The following is a 24,295-nucleotide window of genomic DNA, read 5'->3' on the forward strand; positions in this document are numbered from 1 at the left end:
TCCTTTCCTTTCTTTTCCTTTCCTTTTCTTTCCTTTCATTTCCTTTCTTTTCCTTTCCTTTCTTTTCCTTTCCTTTCTTTTCCTTTCCTTTCTTTTCCTTTCCTTTCCTTTCTTTTCCTTTCCTTTCTTTTCCTTTCCTTTCTTTTCCTTTTCTTTCCTTTCATTTCCTTTCTTTTCCTTTCCTTTCCTTTCTTTTCCTTTCCTTTCCTTTCTTTTCTTTTCCCTTCTTTTCCTTTCCTTTCCTTTCTTTTCTATTTTCTATATTCTCTTCCCTGCCCTTTCAACTCCATTCTTTTTATTATTTGCCAATTTTTATCCCACCTTTATTATTTTTTACAAGACGGCCTCACCCAAGTCCTCCTTGTATCCAAATATCGCTGGCTTCCTCGCTCTCCCCATTTCCTTGCGATGGCATTCGTGGCCGCCTCGCAAATAGCCGGTCCATCTTGATAACAGGGGGCAAAAACAAGAGACGGCAACGGCCTTTCATGCTTCCCAGAGTCAAAAGAGGGCTCGTGTCGGCCGGGGAATTCTGGGAATTGACGTCCACCTGCTTTATAGTGTGCACAGCCTCCCTGCGACAAAACGGTCACCTTTCTCCTTTCCTTCTGCAGGTGAGGGGGAGGATTCCCCGGTCATCAGCCTCACCATCCCCTCCACCTCTCCGCCTTCAACTTCGGGCCTTGCCAAGGACGTCTGCGCCACCCCTCCGTCCTCCCCCTCGATGACCAGCGGCTTGGCTGTGGTGGGGTAAGTAGTTCAGGAGACACCGGGATTTTGGCGGGCCGACGACATTCTCTTCTTCCGAGTCTCCGCGAAAGACTGTTGGACCGTCCCCGACTTTCAGAACAGGGAACAATTCCCTGGCACTGCCCCATAGATAATCCATTCAGCCCTCCATTAACAACCGGAGAGGGGCAGCATACAAATCCAATAAATAATAATAATAATAATAATAATAATAATAATAACAACAACAACAACAACAACAACAACAACAACAACAACAATAATAATAATAACCCTTACAAGGTGGAGGAGTCTGAATAAGGAGCAGAGTATTTTACTGGCCGGATGCTCCTCCCGACGCCATTGCGGAGTTTTGTTCGGCAGATAATACTCTCACCGTGCCCAGAGAGAGAGAACTATCTGCCTCTACCTAGGATCGAACCTGCCGTCTCCTGTTTGTGAGTCGAGAGGCTCCACCTAGACGGCTGCAAAATCAGCGCAGGTGGCCCCGGAGGGTTCGGGGAAGTTTCCCGGAAGCGTCTGGAGTGCAAAAAAACAGCACAACGGCAAAACGGAAGTACGTTTTCTTGAACTTCCGATGATATTTTTTCTTGCCTCCGGGGCTTCAAGAAAGTTTCCCGGAAGCATCCGGAGTGCAGAATAACAGCACAACGACAAACCAGAAGTACGTTTTCTGAACTTCCGATGATATTTTGGCCTCCAAGGGCTTCAAGGAAGCTTCCCGGAAGCATCCGGAGTGCAAAAAAACCAGCACAACGGCAAACCGGAAGTACATTTTCCTGAACTTCCGGTTTGTCCGTTTGAGCGTTTTTCCCCACTACCGGGCTTTGGAATGCGCGGGAAGGCAGCCCGGGTTGTGGTCGCGCACATGTGAGGCGGGGAGGTAAGGGTGTGTGGTGTGGCACACGCCCCTTTGGGCCCGCGAACCGAGAAAAGCTTCGCCATCGTTGTGGTCTAAGCCTTCCCGGAGAGTCCAGGCCGAATAAAATAATAAGATCAAGGCCAACCCGGATGGGCTTAAATTCTACTTTATGTGTAAGGCTTCCTTCCGCCAACCCAGCCGGTCTGAAAGGGCGCGTCTCCCGCTGTCTCTCTTCCAGCCTGAGAAGTTACGGCGGCTCCTTTCTGAGTCTCTTTCTCTGCCCGTTATACAGCTGTGGGCTAGGCTCCCTCTTATCCGATCCTTCCCTAGGCAGCCTCCTTTCCCCCCACCTCCCAAGGTCAGTGCCGCCTGCCGCCCCGCCCACGCTTGGCAAAAGGGCCTCCTGTTCCTCAGGCAGGAAGTGACCCTCAGTGCTGCTCCCATGCTTGGCCGCCCTTGGGTCTCTGGAGGTTTCGAACCCACCCCGCCCCCTGCCCTGCCGGCTTGAGCCTTCCTCCTCCATTTCTCTTGCTGTCTGGTTTTGTTTTTGAGGGGGTGGGGGGCTGCCTGGCAGTGCCAAATTGACTTATCTGCCTCTTCTTCTTCTCTTCTTCCTCTTCTCCTCTTCTTCCTCCTCCTCTCTTCCTCGTCTTCTTCCTCTTCTCTTCTTCCTTCTTCTTCCTCTTCCTGTTGTTCTTCTTTCTTCCTTCTTCTTCCCCTTCTTCTTCCCCTCCTCCTCCTTTCTTTTCCTCTTCTTCTTCCCTTATTCCTCTTCTCTTCAAACTCTTCCTCTTCCTCCTCCTCCTTCCTCTTCTCTTCTTCCTCTTCTCGTCTTCTTCTTCTTTCTCCGCCTCTTCCTTCTTCTCCTTCCTCTTCCTCTTCTTCCTCTTCTTCTCCTCCTCTTCCTCCTCTTCTTCTTTTCTCTTCTCCCTCTTTTCCTCCTCCTCTTCTTCCTCTTCCTCCCCCTCTTCCTCTTCTTCTCCTTCTCCCGGATCCCAGGTCTCCCAGCAGCCCGTACACCGATGTGATCGGCCTGCAGGTCGATTACTGGCTGTCTCAACCCACGGAGAAGAGGAAGGAAGGGGAGAAGAAGGACAGCAGCTCCAAAAACACCCTGAAGAGCGTCTTCCGCTCGGTCCACGTCTCGCGGCTTCCCAACAGCGGGGAGACTCAGCCGTCAGGGACCATGGCGATGACAGTGGTCACCAAGGAGAAGAACAAGAAGGGTAGGGGATGGAGAACGGAAGGTTCCCCCTCTCTCTCTCTCTCTCCACTTGGAGAAGCGGGGCAGAGAGATCTGGTGGGATCTCATGAGGTGCGGGAGGATCCTTGAGGACTAGCCCCCCCCCCCCCCCCATGGCCTTTGTCCAAAGGAATCATCTGTTCTGGTGGCTTTCCGGCAGCACCGAGTTGTCCCCAACGGGTGGTCTCCTCTTTTCTCCCTCCGTCCTAGTGCCCACCATTTTCCTGAGCAAGAAACCCAAAGAGAGAGAAGTCGATTCCAAGAGCCAAATGATTGACGGCATCAGCCGGCTCATCTGCTCGGCCAAACAGCAACAGACCATGATGAAAGGTGAGGCCTGGGCGAGGTTGGGATGTGGGTGGGGGGCTTTGAGGGGGTGAGTGGGACTTGTGATAGCCCCCTGGAGAAGGATTTCCAAGCAGAGGAGACATAGAGCAGATCGTGGAGGGCCTCCTATTTTCCCCACAACCACATTTCACGCCTAAGGCAGGACCATCTCCTGGTGATTGGACCCTAGTCACCCAGTCAGATTTCATTCCTAAAATAGAACTAGAACTCCCCATCTCCTGGTGATTGGACCCTAATCACCTAGTCAGATTTCATTCCTAAGATAGAACGAGAACTCCCCATCTCCTGGTGATTGGACTCTAATCACCCAGTCAGATTTCATTCCTAAGATAGAACTAGAACTCCCCATCTCCTGGTGATTGGACTCTAATCACCCAGTCAGATTTCATTCCTAAGATAGAACTAGAACTCCCCATCTCCTGGTGATTGGACTCTAATCACCCAGTCAGATTTCATTCCTAAGATAGAACTAGAACTCCCCATCTCCTGGTGATTGGACTCTAATCACCCAGTCATATTTCATTCCTAAGATAGAACTAGAACTCCCCATCTCCTGGTGATTGGACTCTAATCACCCAGTCATATTTCATTCCTAAGATAGAACTAGAACTCCCCATCTCCTGGTGATTGGACTCTAATCACCCAGTCATATTTCATTCCTAAGATAGAACTAGAACTCCCCATCTCCTGGTGATTGGACTCTAATCACCCAGTCATATTTCATTCCTAAGATAGAACTAGAACTCCCCATCTCCTGGTGATTGGACTCTAATCATCCAGTCATATTTCATTCCTAAGATAGAACTAGAACTCCCCATCTCCTGGTGATTGGACTCTAATCACCCAGTCATATTTCATTCCTAAGATAGAACTAGAACTCCCCATCTCCTGGTGATTGGACTCTAATCACCCAGTCAGATTTCATTCCTAAGATAGAACTAGAACTCCCCATCTCCTGGTGATTGGACTCTAATCACCCAGTCAGATTTCATTCCTAAGATAGAACTAGAACTCCCCATCTCCTGGTGATTGGACTCTAATCACCCAGTCAGATTTCATTCCTAAGATAGAACTAGAACTCCCCATCTCCTGGTGATCGACTCAAAGTAACCAGGCTGGCATTCATGCTGAAGGTGGGACTAGAACTCCCAGTCTCCTGCTTTCTAGCCTTCACACATGCACACATAAACATCGTGTCTAAGCTGGCCCTCTCAATATAAGTACAGTTTTAGACGGGTTCTCCTGACCCACTGACCAACAACCCCCCCCTCTTCCGTTGTTTTGTAGTTTCCATCGACGGAGTGGAATGGAGCGACATCAAGTTCTTTCAGCTGGCCGCCCAGTGGCCCACCCATGTCAAGCACTTCCCCGTGGGACTTTTTGGCAACAAGCCAGCCTGAAAGGGTCTACGGCCAGGACGCCCTTCCCCGGCGCCCTCCTGGCTCCGTCGCGGCGCCACGCGCCACCTCCATCCGAACCATCCGCCAACCGAGAGCTGCGCTGAGTTCACTTCACCCGTGTCGCGTTTCCTGTGTCTCGATCGGGCTTTGCTGGAGAGGGGTGGGGGGAAGGAAAGGGAGGGGTGGACGGTGGGTGCCAACCCCCCTTCCCCAAAAAACAATGGGGGAGGCGTTGTTTTTTGATCCAGCCGGGGACCCGGCCCGCTGAACTGCTTTTATAACGCGTACCGCCACATCGTGCCGTGGGCCTCTGGCCTCTCATTTTTGTGCTGAGCGTGCCGCCACTCGGGAACCGATTCTTCTGGTCAATCCAGGGGGGTCTCCCGTCCGCTCGTCGGAACCCGCGGACCAATGTCTCTTCCTTGAGCTGAGTCTTCCGTAAGAGCCTGTTGGCGAACTCGTAATCTGTGTGGGAAACTTGTCGTCTTCTCCGCCGCCTCCCGTTCCATCCTCTGACGATCCGGGGAGACGCTTTCCCAAACGGTTTTTGTCTCGTTTTCGGCTTTTCTAGAAGCACAAACACAACAAAGCTCCCTGGGGGCTGTTAGCGGAGGGACACCCCTCGTCCGTAACTCCACCCGGCGGGGAGAACGGAACGAATATTCCTTTCTCGTACAAACCGGCCTTTTCCTCTCCCAACCGGACCAGCGCCGTCTCTACAAACCACGAAAAGCGATGGAGAAGATCGGTATAATCCCACGGAAAGTGGGGTGGGAAGGATAACCGCCATCTCTGGAGTGTCCCCCGCGCATCCCATAATACACACGGCAAAAGCGACCCCAATCCTCAAATCCAAACCTCTTTCCCCCTCCTCCACCGTTCTTGTTCGGCATCTCCAAGATGGGATCCCAAACTTATTCCTGTCCCGTTTCCCCCCCCACCCCCTAAATAAGGAAAGAAACCAAGGATTGGCAAAAAAACCCCAAACCCTCTGGGTAGAATTCGCACGATTTTGAAATCCGCTGGATTTTCCTTCATTCGAAAGCCCCTTGATTTGGAAAGCGGAAAATTGGATTTTTGCAGCGAGAAGGCAGAACGAAAATTTAGAATAGGGATCACTCTACCAGCTGTGCTCCGAGGAGAGAAAATATATATATATATATTTTAAGGACACAGCTCTGGTGTAAATCTGAACTGATCCAGCGCGGATCATCTTCGCGATCTCGCTCCGATCCGTTTTAATTCCCCCGCTGTCCTTTTGATTGATTCAAGGGGGTTATGATGGATGGGTTGATTGAATAGGGGTAGGTTGAGATTGATTGATTGATTGTGGGTCATGATTGTTGAGGTCGGCTATGGCGACTCCTCTAAAAAGGCGAATTCTCGGACGCTGGATAAACAGATGCCGTCTTAATTGTCCCTCCTTTCCTCCTCACCCGCCTTTAATAAGCGAGCTCAGACCTCTCCGATCTCTGCTGAATCAGCAATAAAATAAATGATTCCCCTCGCTAGGGAGCTCTTCGATAACACCCACACCGGGTGCGTTTTGCCCTCCGCACCCCACAAACAGGTTGTGCAGCTTGCCGGCCAATGTTTCCGACTCCTCGAAATTCAGTTTTCCAATTAAAAGGTTAAAAAAAAAAGAGAGAATAATATAAAGATGCAACCGGCAACAAGACTTTTAAGTACGGTTAGCGAGATCCCCTTGGAGGGATCAAGCCAGCTTAGAGAGGATCTAATTTCCTTGGTTTAAATCTCGGTGTCTACGATCCTTGTAATTCTATTTTTTTTAAACTCCCGCCCTGAGTTTGGCTCCTTCTGTTTGAGAGTTTGCCCAGCGGACTTTAGATTCCTCCTTTCGCCCAACCACAAAAAAGTGTGGCTAAATAGGACGGCGTTACATCCAGGTGGATCGGCCAGCTTACTCGCAAGTTAGTACTAACGGTTCGTCCAAACCGGTAGCAATACCACCTCCGCATCAAAAGGACAAAGCCGCGCCATCCCTCCCTCTGGAGCTAGCGGACTTTATATATAATTAAGCACAAATTCTGAATATTCCTGCTGCTCCAGAGATGGAGAAGGGCTCGGAAAGAGGATTGGCGCATCCCCTTTGCCAAAATCTGGCGAGAAAAGAAACAAACGAGAGGACGAAAAAAGGCCAGAGGAAACAGGAATGGAATCCCAACCACCCCGCCTGCTCCAAGTCTCCTTCCCCCAATTTCCCAAAGTTTGGGGGGTCGGAAGGAGACGGTGATGTGCAGGATCCATGCGCCTGAGCCGCGGATTGCCTGGCTCGGAAGAACCGTGAGAACAACGGTGGAGAACTCGGACGTCCGAGGCGGGATTGGTACGATGGAGACCCCAGGTCTCTTTTTCGTTCTTGCAAAAGGAGCTCAACACACACACATACCGAAAAGGCCCCTCGTTTTTGGGGTGCGGGTATCTCCGCGTTCCCACCTCGAAAATGTCCCCGCCCCCTTCGCTTCTTCACCGTCAAGCCCTCCCCCCCCCATCTTGACTGTTACGGTGACACCATTCGAAGACCGTCGGTGTTTTCTTGTACACGCTGTGTCGAATTTGCACATCCGTTTGATTTTGAACGATCGGGGTTTCCACGTGGTCTGCATTCTCAGCTACTGTACATAAATATGAGTTTTGTATATATATATATTTCTTCTTCTTTTCTGTTTTTTTGTAACTCTGCTGGTTCCCCCCCCCCCATTCGTTCGGAATGCAGATTTCAAGGTGTTTTTCCTTCCCTCCATCCCACCGACCTCCCCCAACGACCCATATTCATAATTTCTGGGTTTGTAGCCGCATTGGCGTTTTAATGCATTTGATCTTTCGGAGGGTTCTGTTGTCACTCAACCACTTCCTTGTGGGGTTTTTTTTTTTCATTAAATAAATTGTGTTTTTCTTAAAAAAAAAAATCTTGACGTGGATTTGTTTCGTAAAGTGCTTCAAATATTGGTTGGATGGATTGAATTGATTGATTCAAGGGGGTTATGATTGATTGATTGAATAGAGGTAGGTTGAGATTGATTGAATTGATTGATTGTGGGTCATGATTGTTGAGGTGGGCTATGACTGACTTGATTGAGGTAGGGTTTAATTGATTGACATGGGCTATGATTCATTTGATTGAGGTGGGTTTTGATTGACTGATTGATTGATTGACATGGGCTATGATTGATTTAATTGAGGTGGGTGATTGCTTTGATTGATTGAGGTGGGCTATGACTGACTTGATTGAAGTGGGGTTTAATTGATTGACATGGGCTATGATTCATTTGATTGATGTGGGTTTTGATTGATTGAGGTGGGTTTTGGTTGATTGGCATGGGCTATGATTGATTTGATTGAGGTGGGTTGTGATTGATTGGCATGGGCTATGATTGATTTGATTGAGGTGGGTTGTGATTGATTGATTGATTGATTGATTAATATGGGCTATTGATTTGATTGCGGTGGGTTTTGATTGATTGACATGGGCTATGATTTATTTGATTGAGTTGGGTTGTGATTGATTGATGTAGCCTATGATTGACTTGATTGAGGTGGGTAATGATTGACTGGTTAACTAATTGATTGACTGATGTGGGCTATGATTGATTGATTGATTGATTGATTGATTGGATGGAGGCAGGTTGTTCAGTATCCAGAAAGAAGGAAGAAAGAATGCAAGAAAAACCCAGCTGAGATTTGGGTGTCAGAATGTGTCAGTTGAGAAACTAGAAATCATATAAGGAAAAGTCGCCCCCAAAACAGCAGAGGAGGAAAGAGCTCCCCTCCCAAGTCCAACAGTTGATATCCAAAGATTTCTATTAACAAAAGCTGAGCGAGGCATTCCTTAAGTGGGGTTTGCCCCATTTTGACAACTTTCTTGCCATGCATGTTAAGTGAATCACTGCGGTTGTTAAATCAGATAGAAATGTGTATTTATTTATTTATTATTTATTAATTGGATTCATATGCTGCCCTCCTCTGAAGACACAGGGCGGCTCACTATAAAAGCTGTACAAAAGTATGCATATTTTGATATGATTTATGGCATATGGATTGGAGGTATACCTGGAGACTGAAAAAAAAAATCCAAATATACATACATACATACATACATACATACATACATACATAGTCTACTCTACATTATAACAGGTATAAAAATATACAGTACTGTCATTATAATTGTATAACGATAGTATAATATATATTGTACTATACTAATACTGTATACATATAGTTATAATATATTTATATTATGGTGTAGTAAATTGTAGTATAGTATATATTATAATAGTTCTAGTCTAGTCTACATTATAACAGGTATAAAAATATACTATAATTATAATTATATAATATGATAGTATAATATATATTGTACTATACTAATATACCGATATACATATAATAACTATAATATATTTATATTATGGTGTAGTATATTGTAGTATAGTATATATTATAATAGTTCTAGTCTAATCTATATTATAACAGGTATAAAAATATACTATAATTATAATTATATAATTGTACCATTCTAATATACATATAATAGCTATAATATATTTATTTTATGGTACAGTCTATTATAGTACTGTATATGCTATAATATAATACTGAATAGTATAGTTAGTACGTTTTATATTATTGCATATAACAGGCCGGTGCCTTCCCCTTTAAGAGAAGCGGTGCGGGAGGGCGGGGCCGCCGGGAAGACGGAGCGACAGCCCGCCGCGTCCTTTTTCTCCCCCACCGACGCGTTTTTCCCCCGCCCCTTCCTCCTCCCCCCGCCCTTCCTCCGCCTTCCCTTTAAGGGAGGTTGTTTGGGGGCGGGGCCGCGCGTTCGCTCCCTCGCCGGTGCCGCAATGCCTGTCGGGAAAGTATGTGAATCCGCCGGCTGGGAAAGTCGCACCGGTCGAGCCCCGGGGCTGCGCGCGCAGGTAGGAAGGGAGGCGAGGCGGGGGGGGGGCAGAGGGAGGGTCCCCCCCCTTTTTTCCCCTCTGAGCCCCCCCTTCTTTGTCTCTCCCCATAATGAGAAAGGCCTTCCATCAGGCTTAAGACTATCCCCACCCTTTAAAAGAGGGGGGGCTTCCTTTTGGGGTGCGGGTGGGGAGGTTTGGGGGTCCCCAAAATGAGTTGGGGGGGCAAAGATCCCTCCCTCATCCCCCCTTTCCCCTCCTCAAGGGAAATGAGGCCTAGGAAGGGGAATGAGGCAACCACTTCCCCAAATGGGGCTGAGGTACTGAGGGGAGGGGGTGCTTGCTCGGAAAGGGGACCCCCCATTTCTAAATAGGGGGGGCAGCTTTGGCTGGAACCCCCCCTCTCCTTCTTAGCCCGTCTCCTGAGGAAGGGGGAGAGGGTGAGGGGTCTCCCTCTTCCAGGGTCACCCAGCCCATTCGTTGAACTGGGGGGGGGAGAGAAAAAAAGGAAGGGGTGAAAAGGAGGGAGACCCCCCCCAAAAAGCCCATGAAGGATCTAGTTAGCCTGAAGGGGTGGGTGAAATGAGAGGGAGGACAGGAAGACACCCCTCCCTCCATGCCAATTGAGCTGAGGGAAGACCATGGGGGGTGGGGGTCCTGGGGGATTTTTTTTTTGGGGGGGGGGGTGAGTTTTAAATCTCTTAAAAGCGAAGTTTGGAGGTCACCCGGTTCCCCTTCAGGGAAAAGGCTGGGAGGTATCTTCTTCTGTAGGGCATCGGGGGCAAAGGAGGCAGCCCAAATCTTGGCCTTCAGGAGGGGGTCTCCCACCCACCTCCACCTCCAAAAGGAAAGGTTGCCCAGAAGGAGACCCCAAAGGGGCCTGGCTTGACCCTTAAAGTATTGCTAAAACTGGGGGGGGGGATCTATCCTTCCTTCTATATATATATATCCACCGTATATCATTTATCTCTATCTATATTTCTATCATTTCTATCATCTTGCTATCTATACTTTTCTGTCGTCTGTTTGTCTATTTCATCTTTATCTCTATCTTATCATCTATCTATATCTCTTTCTCTAATCTCCTGTGTATCTATCTCATCTCTATCTCTATCTTTCTCAATCATGTCATTCTGTCTAGCTATCCATCCTCTTTCCTATCTATCTATCTGTCTGTCTGTCTATCTATCTATTGATTTATCTCTCTCTCTCTCTCTCTCTCTCTCTATTTATCTATCTTTCTCTATCTATCTATCTACAGTATCTCTATAATCTCTCCTATGTATCTGCCTATCTCATCTCTATCATCTCTATATCTATCTTTCTCTATAATCTCCTATCTCTTATCATCTGCCACTCTGTCTAGCTATCTATCCATCCTGTCTTTCTGTCTATCTACCTATCTCTGTTTCTCATCCATCTATTTATCTATCAATCTATCTACCTGTCATTTCTCTGTTCTTTTTCAATTGTAGCAATGCTTTGAGAATCAAGCAAGGTGCACACAAACAAGCAAACATACATACATGCAATTAAGAGTCTTCCCATGCCAATTAAATTGAGGAACCCTCAGGCCCTCCCTGGGCCCATCATCCCCAGCCACTGGCCCTGCAGCAAAGCCTTATGGGAACTGGGATCCCCAAGCGTCAACCAACCAACAGGGAGCTTGGCTTTATTTAATTTTTTTTGCTGAAAGCTGATTGCAGTCAGCAGTTTATTTCAAAGAAAATAAGGAAAGAGGGAAGAAGCATGGAAAATCTTACAAATTCTAAGGTGAATCCCGAATTAAGCTGATTTTTATTTTCCCTAGAGGTAGTTCTAGGATGATAAATATCTCCCTTGCCTCTTTGATTAGATTTCTTTCCCCTCCCCAGTGGGTGTGTTTTTCAATCTTTCTGGAAAAGGCGTCATTTAAATAAGGCGTACCTGGGTTCACATCGCCTCTAAACCGGTTGGATTAATGACGGTTTATTGACCCAAGAACCACGCCTGGATTAACACGGGCTTCACCTGAGTGGCATCATAGGGCGGCCTATTTTTGGAAATTCGGCTGCTCATCTTTTGGGACGTTCGCTCCTTCCTTCTCCTTGTACGCTTTGTCAGAGGGGGGGGAGAAAATAAACCAAAAACTCGATTTTCCTGATCATGACACAAGCAGTTAAGTTATCTGTAAGCGTTGAACGATAAAATGCCTTCGGCGGAAAAACTCCAGGCAAAGAAATTCTACATTTAACTAGGGGAATTTCAAGGGCAAAAGTCAAAATTGGTGAATTATTATTATTGTTGTTGTTTTGTTGTTGTTGTTATTATTGAGGAAAGACCAGAAGCAATATTATTTTACTGAAAGAGTAGTAGATGCTTGGAACAAACTTCCAGCAGACGTGGTTGGTAAATCCACAAGTACTGAATTTAAACATGCCTGGGATAAACATACCGTAGATCCATGACAAAGGGGTATTGCTGTTAGGTGTGAAAGACAACATCGGTGAATAATAATATATTATTATCTCTTTTTAATCATTCAACATGAAACTCAGGCAACCCGAACATTTTTAAAAGTGTCACAAACACCACTGATTGGTGCTTAATAATTGCACCAGCGTCCCGGGTCTCAACCAAGTACCTTCTTAAAATATACGATGTTCCGAATAGCACAAGGTGTTTTTTTTTGTTGCAGTTCTGGTGTTATTACAGGAAGCTGCAATTTCTTGATGTGTTTTGTGAACTGAACATTTAAAAAGTGTCACAAATACCAGTGACTGGTGCTAATGGCTGGTAGTGGCTGCTAGGTATATAATTTTATATACATACATACATACATACATACATACATACATACATACATACATACATACATACATATTTCTTCTTCTTTTATATACATACATACATACATACATATTTCTTATTATTATTATTATTATTATTATTATTATTATTCACCTATTTTGTCTTTTACGTGTAATAATCCTCCTCCACATTATTATTATAACTTGGAAATTGTGTTCCAAACATCCCTGCATAATTTGGGGAGGGGGAAAGGGAAAAAAAGGGAAGGGTCTCCTTTTCCAGTTAGTGAATTTTAGATCTTGGAGGGGGGGGGATTATTTTTTTGCAAAGATATTTAGAGCCACTTGGGATGCAAGTTTGATTTACTTTGTCACCCTTGCAAAATCCAGCTTCCGTTTTCTTTTGGGGGGGGAGAGAAGCAGCTCGGAGGGGGGGAAAATGAGAATTTTGGGGAGCTATGAAATGCTCCAATGGCAAATTTGAGGAGGAGCGAAGGAGGAAATTGGAACTTCGGTCGAATTGACCAAGCGAAGGACTCGACTCAGCGCCGCATTGCGTCGGTAATGTCCTGGACGTTAGCCCTCTCCTGGGGGGAGCCAAGAATTGCATTAAAAAAGCAGGAGAGAAATTTTTTTTGGGAGGGGGGGTGTCTGTTGGTGGGATTTGAGGAGCAATATTCCCCGCCAATCCTAGCTGAAGCTAAAGGGGTCCATATGGAGGAAATTAACCCCTTCTAGAGATAGTGATTTTTTTAAAAAAGTAGGCTGGACTGTATAGATCTGGGTTTTGGAACGAAGGGACTTGACCCGGGTCCTCGCTTCGGTTGTGGGAATGCTGAGTGTGTGTGTGTGTGTGAAAGTTCTGTTTGTTGACAAAGCGTGTTTGGGTATCTTTATTGGAAAAACTGTTAAAAAAAAGAAATTGACATTGCTGTTTTATCAAGCGTGTCGGATCCAGAATGTACGTGTGTGTTTGCGTGTGATGAAGCACAACCTTGGCCAGCGTTCAGGGATTTATAAAAGGGGGATTGAGCCGGGGCATGGGAGGCCATCCAGTCGGACTCCTGACTTTGCAAAGGGAGACTTCTGGTGAAAGGGACAGTGGTTGTCACCTCTTGTCCTACCCACAATCCATGGGGGACGTTTCTGTAGTTTTGACTTTTGGTTTGACTTTCTAGTTTTGACAACTGCTGGTGGATTTTGGATTTTTTAATTTAAAAAAAATTTTTTTAGGGTGCATTTAAAGTAGCAATAAAGTGAATTCTAAGTCTAAGTAGATAGATGCAGAAGGAAGGCAGAAAAGGAAGGAAAAGAAGATGGATGGATGGATAGACATAGATAGATAGATAGATAGATAGATAGATAGATAGATAGATAGATAGATAGATAGGAATAGAAGATAGATAGATAGATAGATAGATAGGAATAGATAGATAGATAGATAGATAGATAGATAGATAGATAGGAATACTGTAGATAGATAGATAGATAGATAGATAGATAGATAGATATAGAAGATAGATAGATAGATAGATAGGAATAGATAGATAGATAGATAGATAGATAGATAGATATAGAAGATAGATAGATAGATAGATAGGAATAGATAGATAGATAGATAAATAGATAAATAGATATAGAAGATAGATAGATAGATAGTAGATAGGAATAGATAGATAGATAGGAATAGATAGATAGATAGATAGATAGATAGATATAGAAGATAGATAGATAGATAGGAATAGATAGATAGATAGATATAGAAGATAGATAGATAGATAGATAGGAATAGATAGATAGATAGGAATAGATAGATAGATAGATAGATAGATAGATAGATAGATATAGAAGATAGATAGATAGATAGATAGATAGATAGGAATAGATAGATAGATAGATAAATAAATAGATAAATAGATATAGAAGATAGATAGATAGATAGATAGATAGATAGATAGATAGATAGATAGATAGATAGAAAGGAAGGAATAGAGAGGGAAGGAAAGGAGAAAGGGGGAGGAAAGAAGGAAGGTATAGAGAGGGATGGAATGAAGAAAGGAAAGATGGAAAAAGAAAGGAATAAAGAAGGAAGGTGGGAGGAAGAAAGGACGGAAAAGGGAGGGAGAAAGGAATAAGGAGGGAAGAAAGAAGGAACTGAGGGAGGAATATAGAGGGGAGGAAGGCAAAGAGGAAGGAGGGAGGAATCCATTAAGGAAGGAAGGACTAGAGAGGGAAAGGAGGAAGGGAAGAATAAGAGGAAAGGAAAAAGGAAGGGGAAATCTCTCTCCCTCTAACAGCCCCATTCTCTCTCTCTCTCTCTCTCCCTTCGCAGGTTGGGGCCATGGCCACCATGTTGTACCCCCCCCGGGAGGAGAAGCTGGAGAAGATGAGCCAGGATGAGATCGTGCTGGGCACCAAGGCCGTGGTGCAAGGCCTGGAGACGCTCCGCAGCGAGCACCACTCCCTCCTGGCCGCTTTGCTGGAGACCGTCGGCCGCCTGGAGCAGCCGCCACAACCACTGCATGAAAGCAGCGCCGCCCAGGAGAAGGCCCTGCTCCTGAGGAAGTCCCTGGAGGCCATCGAGCTGGGCCTTGGAGAAGCCCAGGTACCTCATAGTGGACATCGCAGGGCCCCCCCTGAAATCGAGACAGCCCCCCGCACCTCATACTTTGTTTGTGGTTGTGGATCTTTTAACCACAACAGCCTCTCTGGAAACTGCAGAGACTCTGGAAATGTCTGATTCTCATGATTATGTCGCTAGTGCTTGATGTAGGGCCGTGGTTGAGCCCCCAAATTTCTGTTGTTAAGCAAGACAGTTGTTCAGGGAGGGAGGGAGGGGGGGGTCACACCGCTTTTTCCTATCTTTCTTGCCCACCGGGATTAAATGAATCTCCGACGTTGTTAAGCCACCAGTGTGTTTTGTTCAGTGGATCCGGCTTTCCCATTGGCTTGGCTCAATCCTGTGACCTTGGGGCATGACAGCCGCCGTAAATACAGGTGGTCCTCAGCTTATGACCGACCACAAAGGAGCCCCACATTTTGCCACGAAGACTTAGAATAAGTTTATTGTCACTTTGAATGCGCAGTATCTATTTCTTCCCTATCTATCTATCTATCTATCTATCTATCTATCTATCTATCTATCTATCTTTATCTATCTCTATGTATCTATCTATTTATCTATCTATCTATCATCTATCTATCATCTATCATCTATCTAATCTTTTTCTATCTGTTCCTTCCTTTTCTGCCTTCTGTGTCTGTCTATTTAATCTATCAATCCCTCCCTCCTTTCTTGATATATCTGTCTGTCTGTCTATATGGACTAGAATAGAATAGAATAGAATTGGACACACAAGGAATTTAGCTTTGGTGCAAATGCTCTCAGAGTACGTATAATAAAACATACATTTGTCAAGAATCATGAATCTACCTACCTACCTTATCTATCTATCTATCTATCTATCTATCTATCTATCTATCTATCTATCTATCTAACTAATCTATCATATCTAATCATCCATCTGTCTATCTCTCCTATATTTTTCTCTCTCTATTTTCCTGTCTATCTATGCTGTCTGTCTGTCTGTCTATCTATCTATCTATCTATCTATCATATCTATTTTATCTAATCATCTATCCATCCATCCATCCATCCATCCATCTATCTATCTATCTTATCTATCTTCTATCCTTTCCTTCCTCTCCTGCCTGCCTTCTCTATCTATGCACTTGAGAGTAACTTTGTCATTTTAAATGTACCCCATTCAGCATACATTAAAAATAAATTTCCTTGCTTAAGACCCCTGAAAGGATCGCTGCCTCCCCTCTACCCTAACTAAGCATGACCAAAAAATATTTATACACATAAACAAGCTTTGCAAGCGAAATCCCGCCAGGATTGTCCTTTCACAAGATCGATGAAATCTGATTTTTGCTGCTGTTGTTGTTGTGGTTGTTCCTGCCGCCAGGTGATCATCGCCCTCTCCAGCCACCTGGGCGCCGTGGAATCGGAGAAGCAGAAGCTCCGGGCTCAGGTGCGGCGCCTGGTGCAGGAAAACCAGTGGCTGCGGGACGAGCTGGCCGCCACTCAGCACAAGCTGCAGCGGAGCGAGCAGTCGGTGGCGCAGCTGGAAGAGGAGAAGAAGCACCTGGAATTCATGAACCAGATCAAGAAATTCGACGAAGACGTCTCCCCTTCGGTGGGTGGCTTCTCTCCCACCCTGCTGTAGAGCAGCTGGTCAGGGGAGATTTGGACCCACCAGGTCTGGCCGCAAAACCTCCGGGATGAGATTGATTGATTGATTGATTTGATTTGTATGCTGCCCCTCTCCGTAGACTCCCTGCCATTCCACCCCTAGTCTTGCTAATGAAAATAAAGCTATCCCAGTGGACAACCGTTTAAATGTGAGCCAGCCGTGTGCAGCAGCTGCCCAAAAAGCCAACACAGTTCTAGGCTGCATCGACAGAGGGAGAGAATCAAGATCATGCGAAGGGTTAATACCACTTTATCAGGCCTTGGTAAGGCCACACGTGGAATACGGCATTCAGCTTTGGTCACCACGATGCAAAAAGGATGTTAAAGACTCTAGAAAGAGTGCAGAGAAGAGCGACAAAGAGGACTAGGGGACTGGAGGCTAAAACATACGAAAAATTGTTGCAGGAACTTCTTGTTATGGCTAGTTTAAGGAAAAGAAGGACCAGGGGAGACATGATAGTAGCCTTCCTATATCTCAGGGGTTGCCCCAAAGAAGAAGAAGTCAAGCTATTCTTCAAAGCAAAAGGGGAAGGAAGGAGGGAGAGAGGGAAGGAGGGAGAGAGAGAGAGAAAGAATGAAAGAAAGAAAGAAAGAAAGAAAGAAAGAAAGAGAAGGACCAAGGGAGACAGGATAGCAGCCTTCCAATATCTCAGGGGTTGCCCCAAAGAAGAAGGAGTCAAGCTATTCTCCAAAGCAAAAGAGGAAGGAAGGAGAGAGAGAGAAAGAAAGAAAGAAAGAAAGAAAGAAAGAAAGAGAAGGACCAGGGGAGACACAATAGCAGCCTTCCAGTATCTCAGGGTTTGCCCCAAAGAAGAAGAAGTCAAGCTATTCTCCAAAGCAAAAGAAGGAAGGAACGAAGGAAGGAAGAAAGGAGAGAGAAAGGAAGGAAAGAAAGAGAAAGAAAGAGAGAGAGAAGGACTAGGGGAGACATGATAGCAGTCTTCTGATATCTCAGGGCTTGCCACAAAGAAGGAATCAACCTATTCTCCAAAGCACCTGAGGGTAGAACGAGAAGCAACGGGTGGAAACTAAACAAGGAGAGAAGCAATTTAGAACTAAGGAGAAATTTCCTGACAGTTAGAACAATTAACCAGGGGAACAGTTTGCCTCCAGAAGCTGTGAATGCCCCAACACCATAGTTCCCTCTAAGCTGAGCAGTGAGCAATCGCTCACTTAAAAGTCATCATCAACTCAGAGTTTTCCAAACCTGCCCAGAAGCCGAGAGGGAAAGTGTGAGAGGGAAGGAGAGAGAGAGGAAGAGAGAGAAACAGATAGAAAAAAGAGAGGAAGGAAAAGAGAAAGAAAAAGAATGGGAGTAAGGAAGAGAGAAAGAAAATCAAAATCTAGTTTGAAACTAGCTCAACTATTTAAGTGGCATTTTGATATTGATAGAGTTGCCTTATTATGAGCTCACTGTTATAGACACACAGTACAGTATTTTATTTTGAAATTCTCTGAGGCAAAACAGGGTGGGTTTTTTGTTTGTTTGTTTGTTTATTATTTCTGTGCCGCTCAGACACTATACTTTTCCGCCCACCCCCCAAAAAAAAATTAGAGGGAACACTGCCCAACACTGGAGGTTTTTAAGCAGATGCCTGAGCAAGGGGTTGGACTAGAGCAGTGTTTTTCAACCAGTGTGCCGCGAGACATGGTCAGGTGTGCCGCGAAGCTCAGAGAGAGAAAGAAAACGAGAGAGAGAGAAAGAGAGAGAGAAAGCAAGCAAGAGAGAGAGAGAGAAAACAAGAGAGAAAGAAAGACAGAAAGAAAGCAAGAGAGAGAAAGAGAATAAGAGAGAAAGAAAGAAAGAGAGAAAGAGAGAGCAAGAAAGAAAGCACAAGAGAGAGAGAAAGAGAGGGAGGGAAGGTGGTAGAGAGAAAGACATAGAGAGAGGTAGGGAGGGAGAGAGAAATAGCAAAAAAGAGGAAAGAAGGAAGAAAGAAAGAGGGATGGAGAGAGAGAACAAAAAGAGGGAGGGAGAGAAAGAGGGAGGGAGAAATAGAGCAAAAGGAAGAGAGAATTTTTTGTCCAAACTTTTTTTAGGGCCCCCCCCCTCAATGTGCCCCATGGTTTTGTAAATGTAAAAAATGTGCCGCGGCTCAAAAAAGGTTGAAAATCACTGGACTAGAGGACCTCCAAGGTCCCTTCCAGCTCTTGTTATTCTGATATGGGAATAAGGAGATACATTTTCCCCCCTGCTCCTGCGAAAGTGAATGCCAGTTTTTTATTTGCTAACTGTTTTTTGTTTTTTGTTTGCCCAGGATGAGAAAAACGGCGAGGTAGCAAAAGATACCTTGGACGATCTATTTCCGAATGACGATGACCATGGCCAAGGTAAGATTTGGAAGGCTCCAAATTCATTGTTAAGCAGAGCAGGTGTTAAAGTGAGACCAGGGGGCTGGAGGCCAAAACACATCAGGTGGGAATTGGGTTTGTCTGGTTTCATGAGAAGAAGGATGAGGAGCGACATGGTAGTGGTCTTCCAATATGGGAAGTGTTTGCCCCAAACTTCGGCTAACCGCTTCGGCTGGCAACGCAAGTCCGGAGGTGGGGTTTCCCAGCAAGGGGAGGCTCAGGGGAATCCCAGCAACACAAGAACGGGCACTTCGGCTGGAATGGAAGTCCGGAGGCAAGCTCAACCCGGATAAGACGGAGTGGCTGTGGGTTTTGCCTCCCAAGGACAATCCCATCTGTCCGTCCATTACCCTGGGGGGGGAATTATTGACCCCCTCAGAGAGGGTCCGCAACTTGGGCGTCCTCCTCGATCCACAGCTCACATTAGAGAACCACCTTTCAGCTGTGGCGAGGGGGGCGTTTGCCCAGGTTCACCTAGTGCACCAGTTGCGGCCCTATCTGGACCGGGACTCACTGCTCACAGTCACTCATGCCCTCATCACCTCGAGGTTCGACTACTGTAACGCTCTCTACATGGGGCTACCTTTGAAAAGTGTTCGGAAACTTCAGATCGTGCAGAACGCAGCTGCGAGAGCAGTCATGGGCTTACCTAGGTATGCCCATGTTTCACCATCACTCCGCAGTCTGCATTGGCTGCCGATCAATTTCCGGTCACAATTTAAAGTGTTGGTTATGACCTTTAAAGCCCTTCATGGCACTGGACCAGAATACCTCCGAGACCGCCTTCTGCCGCACGAATCCCAGCGACCGATTAGGTCCCACAGAGTTGGCCTTCTCCGGTTCCCGTCAACTAAACAATGTCAGTTGGCTGGCCCCAGGGGGAGAGCCTTCTCTGTGGCGGCACCGACTCTCTGGAACCAACTCCCCCCGGAGATCAGAACCGCCCCTACTCTTCCTGCCTTCCGCAAACTCTTCAAAACCCACCTTTGCCGTCAGGCATGGGGAAACTAAACATCTCCCCCTGGGCACGTTGAATTTATACATGGTATGCTTGTGTGTATGTATCTTAGTATATGGCTTTTTTAAAATTTTTCAATATTTTAATTAATTGGATTATGTATTGGATTGCTTTTCACTTGTTGTGAGCCGCCCCGAGTCTTCGGAGAGGGGCGGCATACAAATCCAAATAATAAATAAATAATAAATAAATAAATAAATAATTCCCAGCGGTGCGAGACAATTGAGATCCTCTTTCCCCCTAGGCTTTTACAATTTTATGCATGGTATGTATGTATGTATGTATGTCTGGTTTTTATATTAATGGGTTTTTAATTGTTTTTAGTATTAGATTACTATTGTACACTGTTTTATTGTTGCTGTTAGCCGCCCCGAGTCTCCGGAGACGGGCGGCATACAAATCCAATAAACAAACAAACAAACAAACAAATAAAAAGGGTGACTTTTGGGATGGAGTATGCATGCACTTTTCTACTGACGAACCTGGTCACAGAACTAATTAAGTTTTTAAGACGAGGTACCACTGTATTCTTTAAAAAATAATTTAAAAAAGAAGAGATTTTGTCTGTCTACAAGGCCTCGAAAAGGGGGGTTGGACTCCAGGACCTCAGAGGTCCCTTCCAACACTTGTTAATTCTATTACAGTGGTACCTCTACTTACGAACTTAATTTGTTCTGGGACCAGGTTCTTAAGTAGAACAGTTTGTAAGAAGCATATTTTTCCCCATAGGAATCAATGTAAAAGCAAATAAGGTGTGTGATTGGGGAAACCACAGGGAGGATGGAGCCCTTGTTTCCTCCCAGGAGATTCCTAGAGAGGCCCCAGGGAGGCTTCTCCGCACTTTTTCCGGCCCTGTTTCCTCCCCGGAGATTCCTAGAGAGGCCCCACAGATGCTTCTCCTCACCTTTTCCGGCCCTGTTTCCTCCCAGGAGATTCCTAGAGAGGCCCCACGGAGGCTTCTTCCTGCCTTTTCCAGCCCTGTTTCCTCCCAGGAGATTCCTAGAGAGGCCCCACGGAGGCTTCTTCCTGCCTTCTCCAGCCTTGTTTCTTCCCAGGAGATTCCTAGAGAGGCCCCATGGAGGCTTCTCCTCACCTTTTCCGGCCCTGTTTCCTCCCCGGAGATTCCTAGGGAGGCCCCACGGAGGCTTCTCCCTGCCTTTTCCGGTTACAGTTCGGAGTCTCGGGTTTGTAAGTGGAAAATGGTTCTTGAGAGGAGGCAAAAAAAAACCCTTGAACACCCGGTTCTTATCTAGAAAAGTTCATCAGTAGAGGCGTTTGTAGGTAGAGGTACCACTGTATTTTATAAGTCGTGGGCCTCCTGCATTTCTACGGGGGAAATACGCCTGCGGTCTCTTTCGAGCCGATTTGATGGAGCTCTCTCTCCGCAGGACAAACCCACCACAGCGGAGAGTCGGCGGCCCAGCAGGGCGGCTACGAGATCCCAGCCCGCCTGAGGACCCTGCACAATCTGGTGATCCAGTACGCTTCCCAGGGGCGCTACGAAGTGGCCGTCCCACTCTGCAAGCAGGCACTGGAGGATCTGGAGAAGACCTCGGGCCACGACCACCCGGACGTGGCCACCATGCTGAATATTCTGGCCCTGGTCTACAGGTGTGGGATTCAACGGGGGGTGTTTGTGTGTGCATGCGCGCGTGAAATAAAAGGGCCCTTTAACCCCGGGGGGGTGGGTCTCCAAACATGGCAACTTAAAAAAAAAAAAATCTTTAATTTTTTAAAAAAAATTATTTTATTTATGGTACAGTTAAAAACAAGATGTACACACAAAAATTGATTTTAATATTATTGGGGTTTTAGATTAATTTTTTTTAAAAAAAGTGTTTTATTTATGGTGCAGCTAAAAACAAGACGTTCACACAATAATTGATTTTAATAATATTGGGGTTTTAGATATATTTTTTTTGAAGTGTTTTATTTATGGTACAAGTTAAAAACAAGACATACACACAATAATTGATTTTAATAATATTGGGGTTTTAGATTAAACTTTTTTTTTAAAAAGTGTTTTATTTATGATAGAGTTAAAAACAAGACATTCACACAATAATTGATTTTAATAATATTGGGGTTTTAGATTAAATTCTTTTTTAAAAAAGTTTTATTTATGGTACAGTTAAAAACAAAACGTACAAACAAAAATTGCTTTTTATAATATTGGGGTTTTAGATTAATTTTTTTTGAAGTATTTTATTTATGGTACAAGTTAAAAACAAGACGTACACACAATAATTGATTTTAATAATATTGGGGTTTTAGATTAAACTTTTTTTAAAAAAGTGTTTTATTTATGATACCGTTAAAAACAAGACGTACACACAAAAATTGATTTTAATATTATTGGGGTTTTAGATTATTTTTTTTTAAAAGTGTTTTATTTATGATACCGTTAAAAACAAGACGTACACACAAAAATTGATTTTAATAATATTGGGGTTTTAGATTAAACCTTTTTTCAAAAAGTTTTTTATTTATGATACAATTAAAAAAAACCAAGATGTACACACAAAAATTGATTTTAATATTATTGGGGTTTTAGATGAACTGTTTTTAAATTAATTGGATTAGGATGTTGCATTGTTTTTGTATGTTGTAAGACGTCCCAGGTCCTCGAAGAGGAGTGGCATAGAAGTCCAATCAATCAATCAATCAATCAATCAATCAAACATAATACAAACAGATGAAAAATATAAGAAAAGGGAAAAAAAAACGTGGCAGCTTTTAAGACTTGTGGACTTTGGCTTCCCTTCTTCAGTAGGTGAATCTAAGGAGTTAATCTGCATTTTCCTCCCCACCAGAGACCAAAATAAATACAAGGAAGCCGCCCACCTGCTCAACGATGCTTTGGCCATCCGGGAGAAGACTCTGGGGAAAGACCACCCAGCTGTAAGTGCAGGACGGGACCCTCCCGCTCAGCTCTTGATTCAAGGATTTGAAGACTCTTATTTATTTTATAAATTCCATTCCTTCCCACTCCTTTCTCTTTCCCATCTTTCCTTTCTTTCTTTCCTTCCTTCCTTTTTCTTTCTTTCTTTCTCTGTCTCTCTTTCTCTCTTTCTTTCTCTCACTTTTTCTTTTCCTTCCTTTTCTCTCCCCTCATTCCTTCCTTCTTTCCTTCCTTCTTTCCTTCCTTCCTTTCTCTGTCTCTCTCTCTCTCTCTCTCTCTTTCTTTCGCTCACTTTCTTTTCCTTCCTTCCTTTTCTCTCCCCTCATTTTTTCCTTCTTTCCTTCCTTCTTTCCTTCCTTCCTTTCTCTCTCTCTCTCTCTCTCTCTCTCTCTTTCTTTCTTTCTCTCACTCTTTCTTTTCCTTCCTTCCTTTTCTCTCCCCTCATTCCTTCCTTCTTTCCTTCCTTCTTTCCTTCTTTTCTCTCTCTCTCTCTTTCTTTCTTTCTTTCTTTCTCTCACTCTTTCTTTTCCTTCCTTTTTTTCTCTCCCCTCATTCCTTCCTTCCTTCCTTTTCCTCTTCGTTACCCCTCCCTCCCTCTCTTTTCTCTCTGTTATTCTCTCCCTTTTTTCCTCCCTCCCTCCTCCCTTCCTTCTTCCATTTCTCCTCCCTTCCTCCCTGTGTGAAGAAAAACAAGCCTCCCTTGTTTTCTGATTATTCTTATTCTTATTATTTCCATTTCCCTTCTCACAATCAGGTGGCGGCCACCCTCAATAACCTGGCCGTCTTATACGGGAAACGAGGAAAATATAAGGAGGCCGAACCTTTATGCAAGAGGGCCCTGGAGATTCGCGAGAAGGTATTTACGTATTTCTTAAAGTTACACGCCGCCAGTTTTACTGTCAAAGCCAGAGACTTTGTTGTCTCTTTCCTTTTTCTGTTACTTTCTATTCTACAATTTTCTTCGTGTATGTATAGGATTTCTATATTCGCAATAACAGTATATCGTCTGGGTACAATCTCTACATTCTCTATTAAAAAACGATAATAAATCTACACAGTAGTACTGTAACTATTACTTTCAATACCTATTCATCGACATCTTCGCTTGTCCATATTAAAAGTTTTACATTGTTTGATTAGGCTCCTCTGTTCAGTTTTATCAGTAACCCATTAATAATATCAAACATCTATAAACATCAAAGAGAATATCACATTTATTGCCAGTTAACCTCCAAATAATCCTATGATTTACTCGTCTTAATTATTCGACGTTCATTATTCTACTATACATCCTTGTTTACATGCCCATATTTCTAACTTCTGCTGTTATTTTCTACCTGTTAATAGAATAGTTCCAAATTTTGTTTTTTTTTAAATATTATCTTCTCGCCATTTCTAATTTCTATCTTTATACTCATTCTTAACGGTAAACGGTATTCTGCATTTATCCC

General features: G+C 44.6%; 2 protein-coding genes across 4 annotated transcripts in view; both read left to right on the plus strand.

Annotated features, from left to right (window-relative positions):
• Positions 1 to 7,533, plus strand: part of PACS1 (phosphofurin acidic cluster sorting protein 1) — a 79,915-nt gene extending 72,382 nt beyond the window's left edge. For all 3 annotated transcript variants that reach the window (XM_070766451.1, XM_070766450.1, XM_070766452.1), the window contains exons 21-24: positions 615 to 750; positions 2,612 to 2,838; positions 3,066 to 3,185; positions 4,491 to 7,533. In XM_070766451.1, coding sequence (XP_070622552.1) covers positions 615 to 750; positions 2,612 to 2,838; positions 3,066 to 3,185; positions 4,491 to 4,603 — 596 coding nt within the window. In that variant the 3' untranslated portion in view covers positions 4,604 to 7,533. The remainder of the gene's footprint in view (positions 1 to 614; positions 751 to 2,611; positions 2,839 to 3,065; positions 3,186 to 4,490) is intronic.
• Positions 7,534 to 9,456: 1,923 nt separating this feature from the next.
• Positions 9,457 to 24,295, plus strand: part of KLC2 (kinesin light chain 2) — a 29,227-nt gene continuing 14,388 nt past the window's right edge. The window contains exons 1-7 of the mRNA XM_070766739.1: positions 9,457 to 9,546; positions 14,647 to 14,919; positions 16,286 to 16,516; positions 18,831 to 18,903; positions 21,331 to 21,553; positions 22,756 to 22,843; positions 23,599 to 23,700. Coding sequence (XP_070622840.1) covers positions 9,472 to 9,546; positions 14,647 to 14,919; positions 16,286 to 16,516; positions 18,831 to 18,903; positions 21,331 to 21,553; positions 22,756 to 22,843; positions 23,599 to 23,700 — 1,065 coding nt within the window. The 5' untranslated portion in view covers positions 9,457 to 9,471. The remainder of the gene's footprint in view (positions 9,547 to 14,646; positions 14,920 to 16,285; positions 16,517 to 18,830; positions 18,904 to 21,330; positions 21,554 to 22,755; positions 22,844 to 23,598; positions 23,701 to 24,295) is intronic.

Source organism: Erythrolamprus reginae, chromosome 13, assembly GCF_031021105.1.
Source record: "Erythrolamprus reginae isolate rEryReg1 chromosome 13, rEryReg1.hap1, whole genome shotgun sequence".
Lineage (NCBI taxonomy): Eukaryota > Metazoa > Chordata > Lepidosauria > Squamata > Dipsadidae > Erythrolamprus > Erythrolamprus reginae.